Here is a 20,260-nt window from a genome sequence, read left to right on the forward strand (position 1 = left end):
TATGTTTGTTACAACAAACTACAGCAGATCAACAGCTTTTAGGGCAACTTCATAATATTTTTATGAAATTATCTATAGTAAAACTTTCTATTTAAGACAAATGTTTAAAATTTCATAATATAGCAGTATGCATATTTATTTTAGGACACTGTAAATATACCTTTTATTTTTTTAATTACGTTCTTTATGGGTTACACTTTCTCTCATAAAAATATTCAAAAAAGTAACAAGCTGTGTTTAAAGAGCTATTCCTAACTCCTTCTTTAACCTTTCATATTCCTACATGTGGTTTTAATGATTAATTAATAATTACATAATTGTAATTTATAACTAAACTAAATACTAAGGTTTTAATTTATCTATATTTTATGACAAAAATATTAAAGGCAACCTGGTTAGATTTAAAGACCAGTAAAACACTGAAGGATTATCTTCTAGATATATAATCTGTAGAAATTTTAGACATGTATGTGTATATGTTTATTTTTTGTGAACATTTACAACATCTTTTTCCCTTGTTAGAACTGTCTTTCACCCTATGGAGCTGGCTGAAGCAATTGTTGCAATTTCAGCCAAGTTTTCTCTCTTCCCAGTTTTGCTTACTTCCCTTTCTTCACAAGTGTAAATACTGAAAGCACTTTCTAATAATCTTCTGTATGCAAATCACCATCTCTGCATTTACTTCCCAAGAAAAACAATCACTATGAGTTTGTACCAGCAGTAGTCAATGAAAACAGATGCTAAAATGAGATTCTGACACTGAGCTGGATTGCCCCCTGTTAACAACAAGTGGAGCATGGATAATCTCAGGCACAGGTAATAGTATAATTGTTAAAATTTCATCTGATGATGAACTCTGAAGTATACCTGTAAAAATTAAAAAGTGCAACTAGTGGTAAAAGGTATGAGGCATATAAAATGTATGAGGAAAATAGTAATTATAATGGTAACAAAACTGGATAGTTGTAGGGGCAAGTGATCCTCTGGAGGAATAAAAGAAAAGGTGAGAGGTCATCAATTAAAAGCTAAGTGTGAACAAAATAATCCCTCCTTTACAGGAACGTTCTCATATCCAACAGCAGATGGGCAGAGAAAGCTGAGAATCAGCTCAGAATTTTATCATAAAAGTAGCAGAACTCAGGAGAAAGCTAGATTCTCAATTTAGACAGGTCAGTCATGCTACTTGGGGGCTCTGATTAGAAAGGAATGAAGCATTTGCCTATGGGTTGGGGTTGATGAAATTTAAATCTTAAATCCTCAGATTTCCTTGGACACAAGGAGTCCCTTAAGGTAGTATATGCTTCCTTGTTAAGGGTTAGTGCTCCTCCCTTGCTTGAAGGTGGTGCAGACACACCTTCTCAGCCACATAATATGAACTTCTTACCAATTTGGCCCTACTTTGCCTCCCAGCCAACAAATCAAAAATTAGAAACTGTACCTTGAAGAAGTTGTAGCAACTAGTAAACATACATACAGGATCTGTATCTTGGACACGCTGGACAAAGGGATGAAGGTACATAACACTGCTTAAAGAAGAGTTTAATGAAATTAAAGCATTCTCTTGCAACACAGGATTTAATAGTTTGGCAAAGATCCTAGAAGATGATTCCAAAATGCTGCTAAAATGATACTAGAAACTTGGGAAGAGCAACAGCCCATATTAAGTAAGGTAGGAATGCAATACCTGGCCTGGTAGCTACTGGAAGAATAGAGCAAAAGGGGACATTAAGACATCCTGCAAGATGGTCCAGAAGACATTACAATTACCAAAGCATGAGAAATGCCTAGTTGAGAGGAGCCCTCGTGTCATGAAAAGCTCAGTGGTGTCTGTTTTCTTGTGGGCCAAGACTAACTACAGCAGATATTGTTATAAGAACATGCTTATTGATGTTGAATTTTGTCAGATGTTTTTTCTGCATTTATTGAGATGATCACATGATTTTTATCCTCCATTCTGTTAATGTGGTGTATCATATTTATGACTTACATATGTTGAACCACCTTTGAATTCCAAGAACAAATATCGCTTGACCGTGGTACACTTATTTCTTTAAATTTCAGTTTTATTGCAGTTTAATTGCCAGACAAAATTGTAAGATATTTAAAATATACATCATGTTGATTTGATACATACACACTATGAAAGATTTTTCTTTTTATGGAATTGTGGAATTACTAAAGAAGATACCTTAGAGTCCAAGAAGCAGCTGATACATTTCTGAGATGAAGAACATAAAATTTACACAGAGTAGATCTATTCTTATTTCCTATTGCTTAGGCTTTATTTTATACTCTTATTTTATAGGTTCATCATTTTGAATGTCCATGTACTTTCTCCTAAGTAAGATTCTAAGGAGGTCGAGCATGACTCTGAAGCCAGACTAGTCAGGTTTGTATTCCAGGTTCTACCAATTCTTAGCTATGTGTGACTCTGAACATGTTACTTAAATATCTTGTATCACAGTTTCTTAATTTGAAAAATCAGAAAAATAATAAAACCTCCCCTACAGTTTATGCAGATTATATGAAATTTTACATATAAGATTTGAATATTTGATATCATTATTACTCAATATAACTTTGAAAGGGATACAGAGTCTAGCAAAAAACTCATACTTCATAAATATTTGCCAATTAGATAAATGAATAATACAAACATTCATTGACAGGTATGTGAGAATATGAGTATTATATCTTATACAAGATTATATGTGAAAATATGAGTACTATATCCTATACAAGATTAAAAAATGCATAAGGAGGAAGAGGGGGTAAGGGGGAGTTTAACTGGGTAAAAGGGGTCAAATATGTGGTGACAGAAAGAAATCTAACTATAGGAGGTGAACACAGTGTAAATATATATATGCCTTACTATTAAAATGTACAGCTGAAACTTATTGGATTTCGTTAACCAATGTCAACATAAAATAAATAAGTAAATAAACAAACAAATAAATAAATAATTTTTAAAAATTCATAAGACATCACAGTTGAATGAGAAGAGAAAGAATATATACTCTGTTGTAGTTTATGCTACACATAATAGTGGCTAAATAAACTAAGAAATAGATGGGTCTATGTGTCTTCCTTTATTCTGGCCACCACAATCAACTTATAAGTTACTTTTTCTTAAACATTTTTTTCTATTTCGAACATACATACATAACCAGAGCTCATCTTTTCAGATACCAAGTTATCTAGTGTAAAAGGAAGTTTTCAACAACAAATTTCCCAATTTGACAATTCAGATTCAAGGAAAACTGTTCATTTTTATAACCTCTATTTTCAGTTGATTAAAAGGAAACCAACAATCCTATCTTATTACTAAATACAATCATGTACTGCTTAACCAGAAGAATATGTTCTGTGAAAGGCATTGTTAGGCAATGTGGTTGTGCAAACATCATAGAGTATACTTACATAAATCTAGATGGTAGAGCCCACTATACACCTTAGCTATACGGTATACCACCCATCATATCTGCAGTCTGTTAGTGACTCAAACATCGTTATGTGGGTGTACAACTAACAAATAACAAGCCCTAACTGAAAAAATATCTTATTTTGGTTAAGTTTCAATAATTAGAGTTCAGGTTACTCTCCAGATGATTAACTACTGAAATTACTATTACAAATGGGAAACCAATTTTCTCCTTTGGGAGAAGGGAAATGGGAAAGAAGAAGCAAATGGAGAAGAGGCACAAGATGGTGGACAGAGTACATAAAACTGTGCATTTGGTACATGATTTTGGTCACTTTCACAACCTGATGATTATTTTCTTGTATCTCCTAACTATGCCTAGAATAAAAGACAGTGCTAAATCTATAAATCAAAGCAACCTTGATAAAACATTATCAAATTTCATAAATATATGCATTTCTAATTATAAAGTCTCTACAATACATTTTCACATTTTCATAGACTAACATAATACACAAACTTATGGAAGTCTTCTGTTATGCTCTAAATTTTGCCTAGATCTGACATTATCATGATAAACAGTAAATGAAGTCACAAACAAAAGTACTTTAACTCCTGGAATCTATCTAACATTTAAAGAAAAAAAGATCAGCAGCAACTTCATAGACAGAAGGGACAGCTATCCCTTACTTTCTTTTGCTTTTTGTGTCAGTTCTTTGAAAAACACTAGCGGCTGACATGAGGTTTTCTATATATTGTCCAAGAACTTGGTTTTCTGATTTTAGCTTCAGATTTACTTCCTTAACTGCATCTACTCTTACGGAGAGATCTTCAAGTGTGTGTTGGAGTTCCAACACTTGATTAATAAGTCGTGTTTTCTCCTCCAGTTCCACCTGATTTTCAGCATCAACTGGATCCATGTCAGCATTCATCATCTTCGGTAACAAACTTTTGGGCTTTGGATACTAGTGTGCCACTGGGTGCGCTGGGAAGGGGAAGGATCTATTTTTATATTTTTAAATGTAGTTTTGTATTAAACCCCATAGTATGGAATTATCCTTGTCCTCACATTATTATTATGAAAATTCCATGACACTTGTCATTGTGGATTAATTTTCAAATAATCATTCTCTATATTTGCAAGCTTTATGGTACACGAATGTTAATTTAGAGGTATGTGTAGGGGCTGAAAAAATCATTTTCCTCCCACCTTCTAAGTTCTTCTAGCTGGGTTAAAATTAGATGTCCAAAGTTTACTATATGCATGCACATTTGGGAGTGCCATAAGAATGACACTCCCAAAGAGGCCTTGGGCAGTTGAGGTTTATATGGAGAAAGGAGAGAGCAGGGCAGGTGTCTGGGATTTTGAGAGAGAGATAGGCATTTTACAGGTAGCCAAAACACATAGAAACACATGGTAAACAAATTCCTGATAGGCAACTCAGAAACAAAGGACACAGAAGGGAATCTAACTAACAGGACTCTGCGTGGATCCTCTCTATCTAATGCTAAGGTGAATATGCTAACAACCCTTCCTGGAACGGCCTTTCTATCTTAATCTCTTAGGTAAAGAAAGGGAGGGTCAGAGTTTCTTTTGGAGTCTTTTGTTTCTTAATAACCAGCTTAAAATCACTATCCTAGAAGGCACATTTGGGGGAGGCAAAACTTTGGTCCCCTTCATATGCAAAAAAGAATGGCTCAATAATGCAAAAAGAAAGTGTATGAATTGTTTACTCTCCTCATTTCAAATCTGTCTTCACCAGTAGTAAAATAGGGATGACATCATAGCTTATCTTATATATGTTGAAGGTAATAGTCCATGATTATTACTGACATTCATTTAAACTATGTAGCAAAATTTAATGATGCCTATGGAAATAGTGGCTCAGGTGACTTAGTCATCATGTGTGTGATGGTAGAAGTAAGGGTTAAGAACAGCTTTTCTAACTGCTCCTTACATTGGTAATTATAAAATACAATTTCTTATTAATTCTCCAAAGCTAATGTCTCTTAAAATTATGTCTCACCAATTATTTCTGGGTGGAAAATTTCAGACATAACCTGTTTATAAAAGTATGTTTTGAATTCTTCAGATACTGTTCTTTGCACAAACTGTTTATTGAGTAAAAACTTTTCTCAAAATTGAAAGCTAGATTAAATATAGCACATTCTTACAGAACTATATGAGGCTGTGCTTTTCATTCTTTTTTTTTAGTTGGATAGTTTTAATTTAAAAATTAAATCACTAAAAATGAAATGAACTGAGTTCACAAAATATATAATGTAATTATTTTAGATATTAGCAATTGTCTGTGTCTATGAATTATCTACTCTCATCACATTGTGTACCTGACCACCCTATCTGACTCTGCCATTGTCTGAATATAGCTGAGGTTACTGCTCCCACTAAGCTCCTTTACACAATTCATGAGGCAAAAGCTTTCCATTCTCCATGTGCTTTCATTTGTGACAGCTTAATGTACACAGAATTACCTTTATTTGCTGAAAGTGCTAGGAATCTGCTTGCTTCTTCCTTCTTTGATTTACACATGATTTCCATGTACAATTGTTGCTTCAAGGCAATAAAAAAAGTGAGTCCCTAGATTTTACTTAAGTCTCTACTAATACATTAAGTAGTGACTTTTAAATCAATTAACTTCAGTGGAACACTCTGCTTCCTACCACAACACAGTGCAAAATAGTAACTACCTCTCGGCTTGTCAGTAGAAATGGATGTGTTGCTGTACCAACTCTTTTAAGGTTATATATTTTGTTCTAAATATCATTGACATAGTTACAAAGGAGAATTTTCAACTTTATATGGCATAAAAAGAAACTTCCTGTTTTAATTCTGAGCTGAAAATGTGTGTTCCATTCTCAAGGACTATGTAGCTTCTTAGAGAACTATGAAACACCACTGAGTCAGTATCTAATGCCCTGTAGTTACTTGGTGAGTATTAAATATTAGAAATAGAAAGAAAATTGTAAGGCATGCTCCAGCCCTTCTATGCCTCACTAATTATTTGAGAATGCGAAGCAAAGACAGATGAAAGATCAAATGTCAGGAAATACATGAGGGGCTCATGTACTGTATAGTCTATATATACAGCAAAAGGTCAAAAAAAGAGAGAGAACTAATAAAATTATAGCAGTTGTAAGATATCTTATAACAGCAATCAGTTACTAGGTAAGTTTAAACTATGTAAATTTATCTTAGGTTTTTATTAACAAAGTCATGAGTGCTTTGGGAATGCCCAGGAAGAATATCTAAGGCAGTGTGGGGATTGAAAGTGCTTAGAGGGAGCTACCTAAAATAGTTGTGTCTTAGCTTGATTTTCCCTCAAGAATGGTACCTGAGACAAAGACTCGTGTACAGGTAGTTTATTTGGGAGGTAATCCCAGAGATCATGGGTGAGAAAGTGGTTAGAGTGAGAGAGGAACAAAGGAAAAGCCAGTACAGTCTTTCACTGTCAAAGAAACCACTATCAACACAACTGATGGTTGATAAAAAGGACGTTGCCTAATATCTATGGGAAAAACGTGGAAGGGCTTTTACCTGTGAATTACTTGAATTATTTCTAGGTTTTTTTCTCTAGGTTTTGAAAATATGATTAAATATTGCTATATTTTTTCCTCAGCATTTCATATTTGATCAACTAAGAACAAAACAAAAAATAAGATTGGTGATATCTGAAGGAGAAATAGTGATAAGCCTGAAAGATGTATAATAGTTAAGAACATGGACTTTGACGTTATACATAGTTCTGAAATTGATTATACATATACTTATTAACTGAGCCATCTGAAGTACAGTTTCCTCACTTGAAAAATATTATCACAAACTTTGTAGTGTTATTATTGTGTTAAATAAATGATATGATATATGTGAATCTCAACACAATCTGGCCGATGGTAAATACCCCTGCTTGATTTTACTGCTTAAAGCAATAAAATGTGCCTTATGTGGAGGAAAGAACTGCAACAGTTGAAAAAATTGTTTGCACATAGATTTTTTAGATTTAGTTCAGCTAAGCTACATTTTTAAAAAAATTCTATTTGTTCCTACTTAATAGAAATGAGATGTTCATTTTGCCCAATTTGAATAACAAATTTTCTTATGCATATACTTCTTTATATATCCAATCTTGGTGCATAATAGATTTCCAAGAGCTCCACCAGGAATTAAAGTATAATATGGCCTTATCTTGTGGTATTTCCTGTTTAATTAATTTAAGCCTAAAAGAGAAAAATTCAACAGTGCCACTCTTTCATTATTTCTAATTGTGTTTTATTTAAAACCTACTTCCACAATATCTTCTGTGATTCCATAAAAGTATATTAGCTTCAACAATACTATCTTCTAAATTAGGAAGTGGTAAACTATAGGCCATTGACCAAACCTAGCCTTCTGATTGTTTTGTTAATAAAGTTTTACTGGTACACAACCGTGTTCATTCATTTAAATGATCTCATAAGACATCTAGTCCAATAACTCTTTGTCAATGAGAAAAAAGACTCAGTTTACAGCATTAACTCAAAATTACAGGGCAAGTCAGTGACAGAACACAAGTCTTAGAACCCAGCTTTTTCTTCCTTATATGTCAGTGCATTCCAATTTGGAAGCAAATTTACCCTTTTAGTTAATAGGAATGACATACGTGATGTATGTTCCTCTAAAGAATTTTGAGTTAATTTATAAAAAGTCAAGTCTGGTTTTATTGCATGCAATGATGTCAAATCTTAATAAAATATGAGAAATGCATTAAAAATGCTGAATTATGTTCATATTGTTTAGGCAATCTCCCTCCAAAAAATAAGGGGTACAAAATATAGCCTACAGCAAGAGTACACATCTGTATACCTTACAACAAGTCAATAGAGAAGCAATATTATATTGTATAACAACTGTGGGAGTTTAAATAAAATTCATAACATTCACGATTTTATGATACTAATTTTCATCCTTCAGATTTCTTTGGTACCTAGAGTTTAATATAAAAATAAAGTAATCCGAAATTATAAATAATGAAAAATAGGACTGATTAAAGAAGATCATCAAGAAACCTAATGTAATTGTTTAATAAAATGCCTAAGTATGTGTTTGTAGAACCTGAAGGCAAGTAGATGTTTCCACTGACAAAAAATAATCTATGTTAGTAGAGTATAAATGCACTGTACTAATATTTCTCTGAATTCTCAACAACACTTGTTAATTTTTTTGATAGCAGACAGCCTAATGTGTGTGAAGTGGTATTTCATTATAGTTTTGATATGAATGTCCCTAATGAATAGTGATATTGAGCATCTTTTCATATGCTTATTGGCCATTTGTAGATCTTTGGAGAAATTCTGTTTAAGTCTTTTGCCTAATTTTGAATAAGGTTGTTTGATTTTTGTTGTTGAGTTGTAAGAGTTCTTTATATATTCTAGATATTAATCCCATCCTATTTTCATTTGCAAATATTTTCTCACATTCTATGTATTGTTTTTTCACTTTGTCAATAATGTCATTTGAAGCATAAAAGTTTTAAATTTTGATGAGGTCCAATTTATCAATTTTTATTTTGTTGTGTATGCTTTTGGTGTTGTATCTTGTTACGCATTTTGATATTTGTGTATACTCTACTTCACAAGCCCTTCTCTTTCTTTGAACTGGCCTGGGACAATTAAGTTCTAAGAACAGACAGGGGGCACTTGACCAATTCTGCCTTAAACTCAGCAGTTTCTGCACAAAGGCCTTTCCCTATACACATCAAACACTTAGAAGTAAACTTCAAAGAGCTACTAGAGAGTAGGTGAGAGGTGTGCCAATTTCAAGTAGACAAGTAATTTCCTCTGAGACTTACTGCATAAAGTCAAGGATTATGAGAGAGGAATGCCTACACTGACAACTGGTATACTTTCACAACTCTATAGAAAATTAAATGTCTGGATTCTATTGATACATTGGACTCTCCAGGTGAAGACAGATAAATGATAAATGAGTAATATGTAAAGTGGTCATTCCCACAATATCGCCACCACAAAATGATGCATTAAGATTTGCTGGTTAGTGACTAAAATAGATACAATTTTTAATTTTTCTACTTTGGTCTTGTCATCTGGGCACCATGAAGGTGTAATAATGGTAAAAGTTTATCAAAAATATATATATATATATATATATTTGTCCACTAATGAGAGGAAAGAATCTACAGTATTCATTGATTTAAATTTCTTTTGTTGTCATACATGTATTTATTGCTATATTTAAATATAAACATACTGATAGAAATGGACATAGGCAAACCATATATAAATAAATGCCAATCTATTAATGTGTGATGAGTAATGTTAATTATAAAATGATGTAGATTATCATTCCTTCCCTGTAGTAAAGTTTCAATGGGAAGTCAAATAATTAGAAATGGAGTTTATGAAATCAGAGATCGACAAATTGATTACTTGACCCTAATGGCCCACCTCAACAAACCAGGATAGCTTTTCAACCATTGCATTCTATGGATGTACTTACAAGACCCCAAAATTATTCATGTGTAAAAGATTGTGTAATCTTTTTCACAGCACAACTTATTATGGGAAGGAAAATAAAATGTTCTATTTCGGTTTGATATCCCTTACCAATTAGTACCAGCCCCAATCCCTTGGTCACTTCTAGATCTATATAAAGGTTTCCACAAATCTGAATCTGGTGTGAGACTTTTAGTCATGGTTTGTCTCTCTCATTTTATCAAAACAATCAAACTCATATTGCATGAAGAAAGTTTAGAGAGGCTCTCCAAAGACTTTTGCAAGAAACCACTACAGACACCATCCCTATGAATGAACCAAATATGACTAGTTAGTTCATTAGGCATAATTCTTAAAAATTTTTGTTTTCTATAGAAACACTAGCACATATTTGAAATGAAGAGAAACTTCATGAATCCCAACAGATACCAAGCTTAATCTTTCATTTTCTGTTAAAACAAAATTATTTCTATATATTGGCAAAAAGCTTTATAGTGTAAACCCTTACTATAGGATACATTATATAGTGCCTTAAGAAATAATTTAAAATGCAATTCTGAGATAGAGTTTAATTAAAATGCAAAGAATCATTTTTCTTGGAAGAAAAAATATGCATTTAGATAGCTGAAATCGTCATAAAAATCTAATCAAAGACTTTAAATATCATTTAGCAAACAGGCACATCTGTATTTTATAAAGAGAACTCATATATGCTTCAAGCCACATTATAAATATGTTATAGTAAAAGGTAGAGTAAGAAGGAATAATGTATTAATCAAAAATATTTAATTGTCTAAATGCCTCTAGGACAGGCTACATAATGTAGTGAGTACACATTGTGTTCCAAGCTGTTTTAACAGTAATAGACTATTTCTAACATTAATCTCTTCACTGGATAATAAATATTAAAATTGTTACTGAGAATCAAAATTTTCTGTTGGCTGTGTGTCCATTTCAACGAAGTTTTTAAAAATTTTACTGATGTTTTACATGTTACAAGCAGAAGACTCTGCAAATCAAGTGACTTACCAACCATTCATGTCTCTGATAATCTTAATATCAGAGTAACGAATGCAGCCAATGTGACTATTAATTTTGCAATAGGGAAATTAGTTCATCACCTTATTAATAGATTATTTTGTTCCTATTATACTCAAGGTCTCCTTTAAAGAAAAATCTTTATTTTGTAAGTTCACCCTTAAATGTTTTAAAGGAAGAAAAGAATATCTGAGAAGCTCTGTGGGTCTAATCAGGCAACAATATGCAATATCATTACTAGAATGAGAGCTTGAAAGGTAACCTTTTATAATAAACATTAAATTTTTCTTCAGAATATAATTTCATATATTAGGTTCTTAGAGTTAATGCAATCTTTCCTTAAAACCAATCATTGATCTCAGAAGAGACATCTGAGCACAAGCCCTCAGCCCATTTATTCATGTTACAAGAGATATAGAAAAGAAAATCTCCATCAAGATTTGGATTTGGAGAGAAAAGAAATCAATTTTCTCACAACTGTGTAATTTCACAGCTTTTTCTTCTTGGGTTACCATGGTTTTTAAATAGAAACAAGCAGACATTCTGTTATCAGCAGTATGACATGATAAAAAGTGGTTAACATTATTTGGTTTGGCACCTACATTTAGGAGACAAAAACACTCCACTAGTCAGAGATGGCACAGTTAATACTTCTTTTCCAAAACTGTGTGATCTAGCTGTTATCTTTATTCCTGTTGCCCACTGTAAAGAAGCAACTAGAGTACAAAGGATACAAAAGGACCACAAACTGAGTCTGAGAAATGAAATTGACTTGGTGTTCTGGGTGAAAACATCGTCTATTCTTGCATTTTTCTCTGTTCCTTTTAAGAGAATTTCAGGTTCAATAGGCCAGCTTGAACTGTTGTTCTCTTGGGATAATGTGGTATTATCTGTATAGTGTAACAGATAATCAGAAATAGAAAAGTGCTTCTGATATTACAAACACAAAGATGCAGCAGACTGAAATCAAACGAGAGGCAAGAAAAATAGTCCAAGGTTGGGGTTTGATTGAAATAGTTGTATCTGCTAATGGGATTAGAATTCTAATGTTACTTTTAGTTGACATTATGAGGTTCAACTATATAAATTGTTGACTCTTGATTACATATTTTCCTAAGGTTTTCTGGCATGTATATACCAATCCATTACACATTTTCCTTTTAAACAATGCTACAATTCAGTAAATTTTATTATGTTCTTTTTATTTACAGAATAGTATTGAAAGAATTTCAAACATACTGAGAAACCTGAGAGAAGAACCATTTGGTGGTTATCTTAATCTTAGCTCTCCAAAACAGTCCAAAAATATAAATCCATTTTCTTTTTACATCTCCACATTCTTTGTCACCATGGCTTTGTAATTAGAAAAATACAGTTACATTTTCTGATTTTGCTGCACACCAATCCAATGTCTCCACAGAACACAGAATGAGCTGTGAAATATACAATTCCAATCATGGCATGTTCTTGCATAAATCTTGCAATAGCTTACAGCTATAATTTAAATATAGCCTTTCCCTGCGGACCCTACCTAAAGGTGGTTCTTCCTTGTTAATATCTAGAGTAGAATCCTACTTATTTATAGAACTCACCATAGCTTATAATCATATGTATGATTAATTGAATGCATGTATAAAATATCTAAATACAAATATATATTTCTATGTGTTTCATAAATTATGCAAGCATACCTTGTTTTATTGAGCTTTGTTTTATTGCCTTTCACAGATATTGCATTTTTTACAAATTGAAGGTTTGTGGCAATCCTGCATCAAGCAAGTCTATCAGCACCATTTTTTCCAACAGCATTTGCTCACTTCATATCTCTGTGTCACAATTTGATAATTCTCTCAATATTTCATTTTTTCATTACTAGATTTTTATGATGATCTCTGATCAGTGATCCTTGATGATACTATTATAATTGTGTTGGGGTGCCATGAACTGTGTCCATTTAAGACAGCAAACTTAATTGATAAATGTTGTTTGTGTTCTGACTGCCCTACTTATCGACTATCCCTTGTCTCTCTCCCTTGCCTTGGGCCTCCCTATTCCCTGAGACACAACAATATTGAAATTAGGCCAATTAATAACCCTTCAATGGCCTCCAAGTGCTCAAGGGAAAAAAAGAGTCATACATCTCTCACTTTAAATCAAAAGCCAGATATGATTAAGCTTAGCGACAAAGGTACGTCTTGAAAGCCAAGACAGGCTGAAAGGTAGACATCTTATGCTAAACAGAATGCAAAGGAAAATTCTTGAAGGAAATTGTAAGTGCTACTCCAGTGAACACATCAATGGCAAAAAATGAAACAGCCTTATTGCTGATATGCAGAAAGTTTTAGTGGTCTAGATAGGTCAAATCGCTTACAACATTTCCTAATCCAGAGCAAGGCCTTAACTCTCTTTAATTCTATGAAGGCTAAGAGAGGTGAGGGAGCTGCAGAAGAAAATTCTGAAGCTAGCATAGATTTATTCATGAGGTTTAAGGAAAGAAGTTATTTTCATAACATAAAAGTACATGGTAAAATAGCAAGTGCTGATGTAGAAGCTGCAGCAAGTTATACAGAAGACCTAGTTAACATAATTAATGAAGGTGGTTACAGTAAACAACACATTTTCAATGTAGATGAAATAGCCTCATATCAGAAGAAGATGTCAACTGGGACTTTCATAGCTAGAGAGAAGTCACTGTCTCATTTCAAAGCTTCAGAGAACAGGCTGACTCTTTTGGTGGGGGCTAATGCAGTGACTTCAAGCTGAAGCCAGAGCTCATTTATCATTCTGAAAATCCTCTGAACCTTAAGAATTATGCTCAATCTGCTCCACCTGTGCTCTATAAATGGAACAGCAAAGCTTGGATGGCAACACAACTATTTACAACATGGTTTACTGACTATTTTAAGCCCACTGTTGAGATTACTACTCAGAAAAAAAAGTTCCTCTCAAAATACGATGCTCGTTGACAATGCACCTGGTCACCCAAGAGCAATGATGAAAGTTTATAAAAGACTAATGTTGTTTTCATGCCTGCTAATGCAATATTCATTTTGCAGCCTATGGATCAAGGAGTAATTTTGACTTTCAAGTCTTATTTTTTAAGAAATATGTTTTGTAAGGCTATAGCTGCCATAGACAATGATTCCTCTGATGGATCTGTGCAAAACAAAAGCCTTTTGCATTAAGGACATTCATGATTTATGGAAGAAGTGAAAATATTAACATTTACAGGAGTTTTGAGTAAGTTGAAAGGTTCGAGACTTCACGGAAGTAATTGTAAATGTGATAGAAATAGCAAGAGAACTAGAATTAGAACTAGAATTAGAACTAAATTGCTGCGATCTCATAATAAAACTTTAATGGATGAGGAGTTGCTTCTTATGGATAAGCAAAAAAAAAAAAGAAAAAAGAAAAAAAAAAAGTGGTTTCCGGAGGTAAAATCTACTCCTGGTGAAGATTTTATGAAGGTTGTTGAAATGACAACAAAAGATTTAGAATATTACATAAATTTAGTTGATAAAGAAGCAACAGGGTTTGAAAGGATTTACTCCATTTTTCAAGATGTTTTGCGAGTAAAGTGCTATCAAACAGCATCACATGCTACCGATAAATCATTCATGAAAGGAAAAATCAACTGATGTGGTAAACTTCATTGTTGTCTTATTTTAGGGAATTGCCACAGCCACCCCAACCTTAAACAACCACCACTCTGCTCAATCAGCAGTCATCAACATCACTACACACACACACACACACACTATACACACATATACATACAAATATATGGTCTCAATAAAATAATAGGCAAATAAAGATCAAGACAATTCATAAGTCAAGAAATAATGTATAAGGGAGCATTGAAGGACACAGAACATGTTAATTCAGATTGCATAGGAAATAGGAAAGGTTTTTTAAAATAAAAGAGAAAATATTTTATTAGTATCACTAATGGTTTTCTTTCCTTGGATTAGTATTAAAAGAAAAAAATGGAAAATTTTGAGGAAAATTTTGATGTTAAAATGAAGTTAAAAAGCAGATCCATAAAATAAAGCAAATGTCAGGGCTGGGGGAAAGCATTTAAAGTAAGAAACAGAAAGTTAAAAAACACGTTTTCTTGCTCTTTAAAAATATGACCTTTAATATAACTGAATGTGTGAGTTTGTATTTACAAAGGCTTCTGCAGCTCCCACCAATATCCTTGTTAAAAGATATATAGGCATACAAGAATATGTAAAACATCACAGGTTCATTTAGGAACAGCTCTAGAAGTAGACAGACTCAGAATTTAGCACAATAAATAATTTGAAGAAACCCCAGTTAATTCCCAAGTCTACTCAGGGGAAAAAAATGAGAGATAGTTATGAGTTACTACCAACTCTTTCCCACAATACTGTAATAGCCTCCTACCTGGTCTTCACCACACTTATTTTTCTAAAATATAAATTAAATTGTACTTATGCTTTCTGCAATTCTATTTTTAAAATAAACATGTAAATATTTATAATGTGAAAATATTTTACTATCACAATGAAAACAATTTTCCATGGGTATTTAATATATTTTTTATTGCAATAGTCCTGTTTTTAAATTTTTTTATTAAAAATTATTGAGGTGACATGGATAACAGGATGCATTGTTATAGATGTGTCACTGTAATTTCATTTAGAATTTCTGCATTTATATTTATAAGTAATATTGATGTACAGTTTTCTTTTTTATACTATTTATATTTGGTTTTGGTATTGAGACTTTACTGTAGTCATAAAATGAATATAAGAACTTAATGTTTTCTAATGGCCTGAAATAGTTTAAATGACATTAAAACTTTTTTTTAACTTTAAATAAAACTCAGTGAAATCTGGAGGCTTTTTCGAAAGTAGATTTTTAAAATCACTTTTCCATTTTTGTCTATAGTAACTGGTCTATTCAAGTTTTCTACTTCTAGATTGTTATATTTTGCTAGAAAATTATCAACTTCCTAAAGGTCCAGGTTGATGAACATTTTCTACAAAAGCACAGATGTTTTAGGCTTGTGGCCATACGGTCAATCATTTCTCAACTCTACTGTGACAGTGCATATGCAGCTGTAGACAGTGTGTAAATGAATAGGTTTGGCTGTTTCAATAAAACTTTATCTGTGAACACCTGCATTCTGTCCAGACACACTGTACCAAGCTGACTTCCCATTCATGTTTTTTTCTAATGTGACTGTTTGGCAATTATCCAAGACTTTGATCATGCTCATTAGATTTAATCACCAGCATATCAAATGGATCATTAAAGGTGTACGACATTATGCAGCCACTCATGCATTCTTCAATACACAATTGTACTATGGGGACTGGCAGATATCCAAATGGAAATTGATTATTTTTGCCTACCAATAATGTACAGTTAAAGGCTCAGGTTTCACATCACTGCAGCATATGCTCTTACAAAATTTTAGTGACCAAAAAAGTAGACAATCATGTCAAAATTACAGCTTGGATATAAATGAGGGATGGGTAAGCCATGCATGCTGCTCTTGGATTTAAACAATTCTAGATCAAAGCAATGGAGAGGACAATGGGTAGATACTTTCTTGTTTTTACTCTGTGATGTGTCTTCTTCATCCTGGAGGAGGTAGAGTGATGATGACATTGGAGATATTTTTTATTCTTTGAATTGTATCTTAAGAGATCCCATTGTATTTTAAGAAATTCAGTATATTTAATGTTGTCAAGGTACCTCCTTGCCATTATATGCTCCAGGAAAAAATATAGGGACAATTGGCAATTTGAAAAAAACATTTCAATCCTATCCCACAAACACTGCAGACACATTTGAGTCACTGATATGCAGCCGATTTTTATAAAATGCTAACTTTCTGTATAAAACAACTTTTTTCCCCCCTGAAACTGTGGCAAGATTTCTGATCTCGATGTAAAGAATCATTAAAGGTGCTGGGGCTCCCCCTAATGATCATCAAACCAAAACAAAATATTTTTTTGCTTTTACAAAATTTACTTCTTCATACTTTTGGCAAATGATAATCCAGTTATGTCTTCCCTTTGCTGGTGGCCTGGGCTCTGAGCGTCCCATGGGGATGTCGATTGCAATATGTCTAAAACTGAACTCATGTTGTCATCTCTCCAAACCTGCAGCTTCCCTGCCTACATTCCTTCTCCTGGTAGATTTTACTCAGTTACCAAAGCCAGAAATCTTAGGAAGCCTTCCTATTTGTGTCCATGTCATCTTAAATGTGCTTTTTGTTCCTTCATTGTAAATTTTGATGTTTCTGTCCTAATTGAGAGTCATCAGCATAATTGATCTTGAGGATCACAAATTCCTACTTGCTGCTTTTTTTCTCTGCTTTGCTCTGTCACTCTCCACTTAACTCAGGCTATTATGATCTGACCTAAGCTATTATCCTAATCACTACTGAAGAAAAAGGAGACTGGATCGCGAATAGTGACATCTGTTAGAATGATGAAAAATTATCTTCACTGGTTTCTCTTTTCTTAAAACTCCTCCCAAATTTCTTGCTGTTATAAAGGTGCTGTTATCATGAGCTTCACAGACATTTTTCCAACAGCAATTGAATGAATGAAACTTACTGGTTCAGAGAGAGATCAGACTATATATGCTTTTAGGTCATATTTTTTCCCTTGTTGCACAATATTATTCCAGCACAGGCATAAATTACATTCCTTTTGATAATTTCTATTCTTTGTAATCTGTGAAAGTAGGCTAATTTTGACACTTCAATATGCCATTTAGAGAATACATGTTACCTCTGCTACACTAGCCCTTAAGTATTTAACAGCCCCAAGAACCTCATTTCATTGTCCTAGACTCATTTATCTCATGTCATGATATCAATATTTGAATAAAATAATAAAGTTTTTTCAACCATACAGATGCCATCGTCAGACAGTGACAACACATTTGAATTGTTTATAAAGCATCACATACCCTCAGTATCTGGATTACACAGTCATAATCTCTTTGTTGACATTCGGCTTGAAACTCTCTTAGGTGGTAAGCCCTTAGATGTAATTATTATGAAAAGTCCTTATTTAGATATAACTATTAATGTCTTAATATCGAGCAATCAAAAGAAAGCACATTTACCTAAAAAAGATATTGTTAAACTCAAACTTACTTTGGCATTATTGTTTTAAAATATAGTAACAGAATGCAGAATATTTACCCCTTAAACACACACGCACACACACAAACACAGACACACACACAAAGAGAAAGAAAGAGAAACATATACATAACTAATAACTATTTCACACTTTTAATAATAATGTTTTTCTCCTGAAAAAGAATGTGAGAAGTGGTGTTGGGGTGAATACCCCTAAAAATAAAGCAAGCAATTAGAGACATAAGACCATATATAAAAAGAGTATCGTGGAAAAACCATAAAAGTTTGAACAAGGGAAAGTTTTATAAAACAAAAAGTATTAATATGTTAATATTCATAAACATCTATCTCTTGCATCCTAAGATTAATTCTGGCCTTGGTCATAATTTTCTTTCCTTTTGCACCAACCATGGTCGTTTCTTTAAATATGCTGTGCTTGGGCTTAGAAAAAAATTTCAAAGAGATTTAGAAATGGATGATAACCAAAGCAAGTGGTTAAGGTTAATTAAGGAAGGGCTCTTGGACAGTTTGAAGAAATGAGGCTGTTATGCAATTGAAAAGAATTTTACACAACTATATTTTAAAGTAATGAATGATTTGAGGTTTGATTAATCAAGATAAATTTGTTTTCTATATGATTTCTGCAGATTTTACCTTCTGTTGTTACTTATGTCCATCTCTCTCCCTTCCCTTTCTCTGGTCCCCTTCCTTCCTCCCTTCTTCTCCCTCTCCCTCCCTCCCTCCTCATTGTTCTTTCTATATGCTATAGATTTTAGAATTAGACTAATCATTTTACCTCCATTTCTTTGGAAAAATGTCGACCTATGGATTTTTCTCATACAACATAACACTGCTTTTAACCATAAAAGCTATATATACTTGAAAAAGCACTTTTCCATCTACAGCCATGCCACCCTGAACAAGCCTGATCCCATCTGATCTTGGAAGCTAAGTAGAGTTGGGCTTGGTTAGTACTTGGATGGGAGACCACCTAGGAAGACCAAGTGCTGTAGACATAAAAAATAAGGGACTGTAAACTGACAAGGTCCTTGCAATCTGTGAAATCAACCAAGGGTTGCCTCACCTGAAAAAGAAAAAGTGCTTTTCCTCCAGCAGATATCAATCTGTTTCAAAAAGAGCTGTATGAACAGAGGGTGAAGATAGCTGTTGATTCTTTCATCCAGCAGTTCTCATGCAATATAGGACAGCAAAAAGAATTTAGAAATTAGTATAATAAAACTAGTAAGTCGCATTAAAATATTTTAAGCCCAAGTATTATTTAGCCAAAGCGTAAGTCATAAATCACTATATATGTTTTTGTCAATATATAGTTAACAAAAATGCATACTATCAGATTAAAATGTCATTTCTTATAACTCTAAGAAAGAGTACTTTAAAATGATAATTTTATCCTTCTGATTGTGTTTAATTCTACAATTAGCATAATTTTATGTTCAAAAATTAAAATAACAGTAATTATTAATTGAACATATAAATCAATTACTGATGACTATAGCGGTATCTTGAGATTAATTAACTTGCATCTTTACTTTCTGTACAAATACTGGGGTTCTTTTCACATTCCCTTGGCTATTTTTTTTTATGTTAAAAATGAGTATTGAGAGTTAGACTACTTTTAAAACTATTTTCATGTAAACAAAAGTACTTTTAGAAATACATACTGAAATATAGAACTGTCTTGGAATATTCAAAACCTCAAAAACCAGAGAAGATTGAAAAACTGAAACTTTATTTCAAATGGAAAGGAAAGACTTAAATGAATGGTTTTTAATTTCTTGAACTTAAAGAGAAAGGATATGCCCTAGTGTATCATTCTTTCTTTTTAAGGTGAGAAACTGCTTTATAATAGAGTCTGCATTCTTAGTCTGGAACAATCTGAAGATTTGAAATTTTTAGTATGATGAACATCTTAGAGTTCTGACCATTTTGGAAAATCCAAAGGAGTAATTAACTGTGAAGAAAGTAATTGTGTATGAATAATTTAAATAGTCATGTTAGTTTGAGTCTAATAATGTTCGCAGACTTCAAATTACATACAGTAATTGTGTCTTGCTTTTTCTCCTTTCACATAAATATTAGGGACAAAGTATTTATTATAAATATTTCATAGTTCATTCTATCTCTTTAAATAGGTATCT

The 20,260-nt window shown here is 32.8% G+C and overlaps 1 protein-coding gene and 1 pseudogene across 1 annotated transcript; one reads left to right on the forward strand and one right to left on the reverse strand.

Annotated features, from left to right (window-relative positions):
- Nucleotides 1-3,534: 3,534 nt before the first annotated feature.
- On the reverse strand, nucleotides 3,535-4,412 carry LOC105293435 (short coiled-coil protein). The gene has a single exon (XM_023530965.1). It carries the CDS (start codon nucleotides 4,354-4,356, stop codon nucleotides 4,108-4,110), a length of 249 nt encoding a protein of 82 aa, XP_023386733.1. The 5' UTR covers nucleotides 4,357-4,412; the 3' UTR covers nucleotides 3,535-4,107.
- Nucleotides 4,413-18,998: 14,586 nt separating this feature from the next.
- LOC111741677 lies at nucleotides 18,999-19,117 on the forward strand (annotated as a pseudogene).
- Nucleotides 19,118-20,260: the final 1,143 nt, after the last annotated feature.

This window comes from Pteropus vampyrus, unplaced genomic scaffold (assembly GCF_000151845.1).
Source record: "Pteropus vampyrus isolate Shadow unplaced genomic scaffold, Pvam_2.0 Scaffold3, whole genome shotgun sequence".
NCBI classification, from domain to species: Eukaryota; Metazoa; Chordata; class Mammalia; order Chiroptera; family Pteropodidae; genus Pteropus; species Pteropus vampyrus.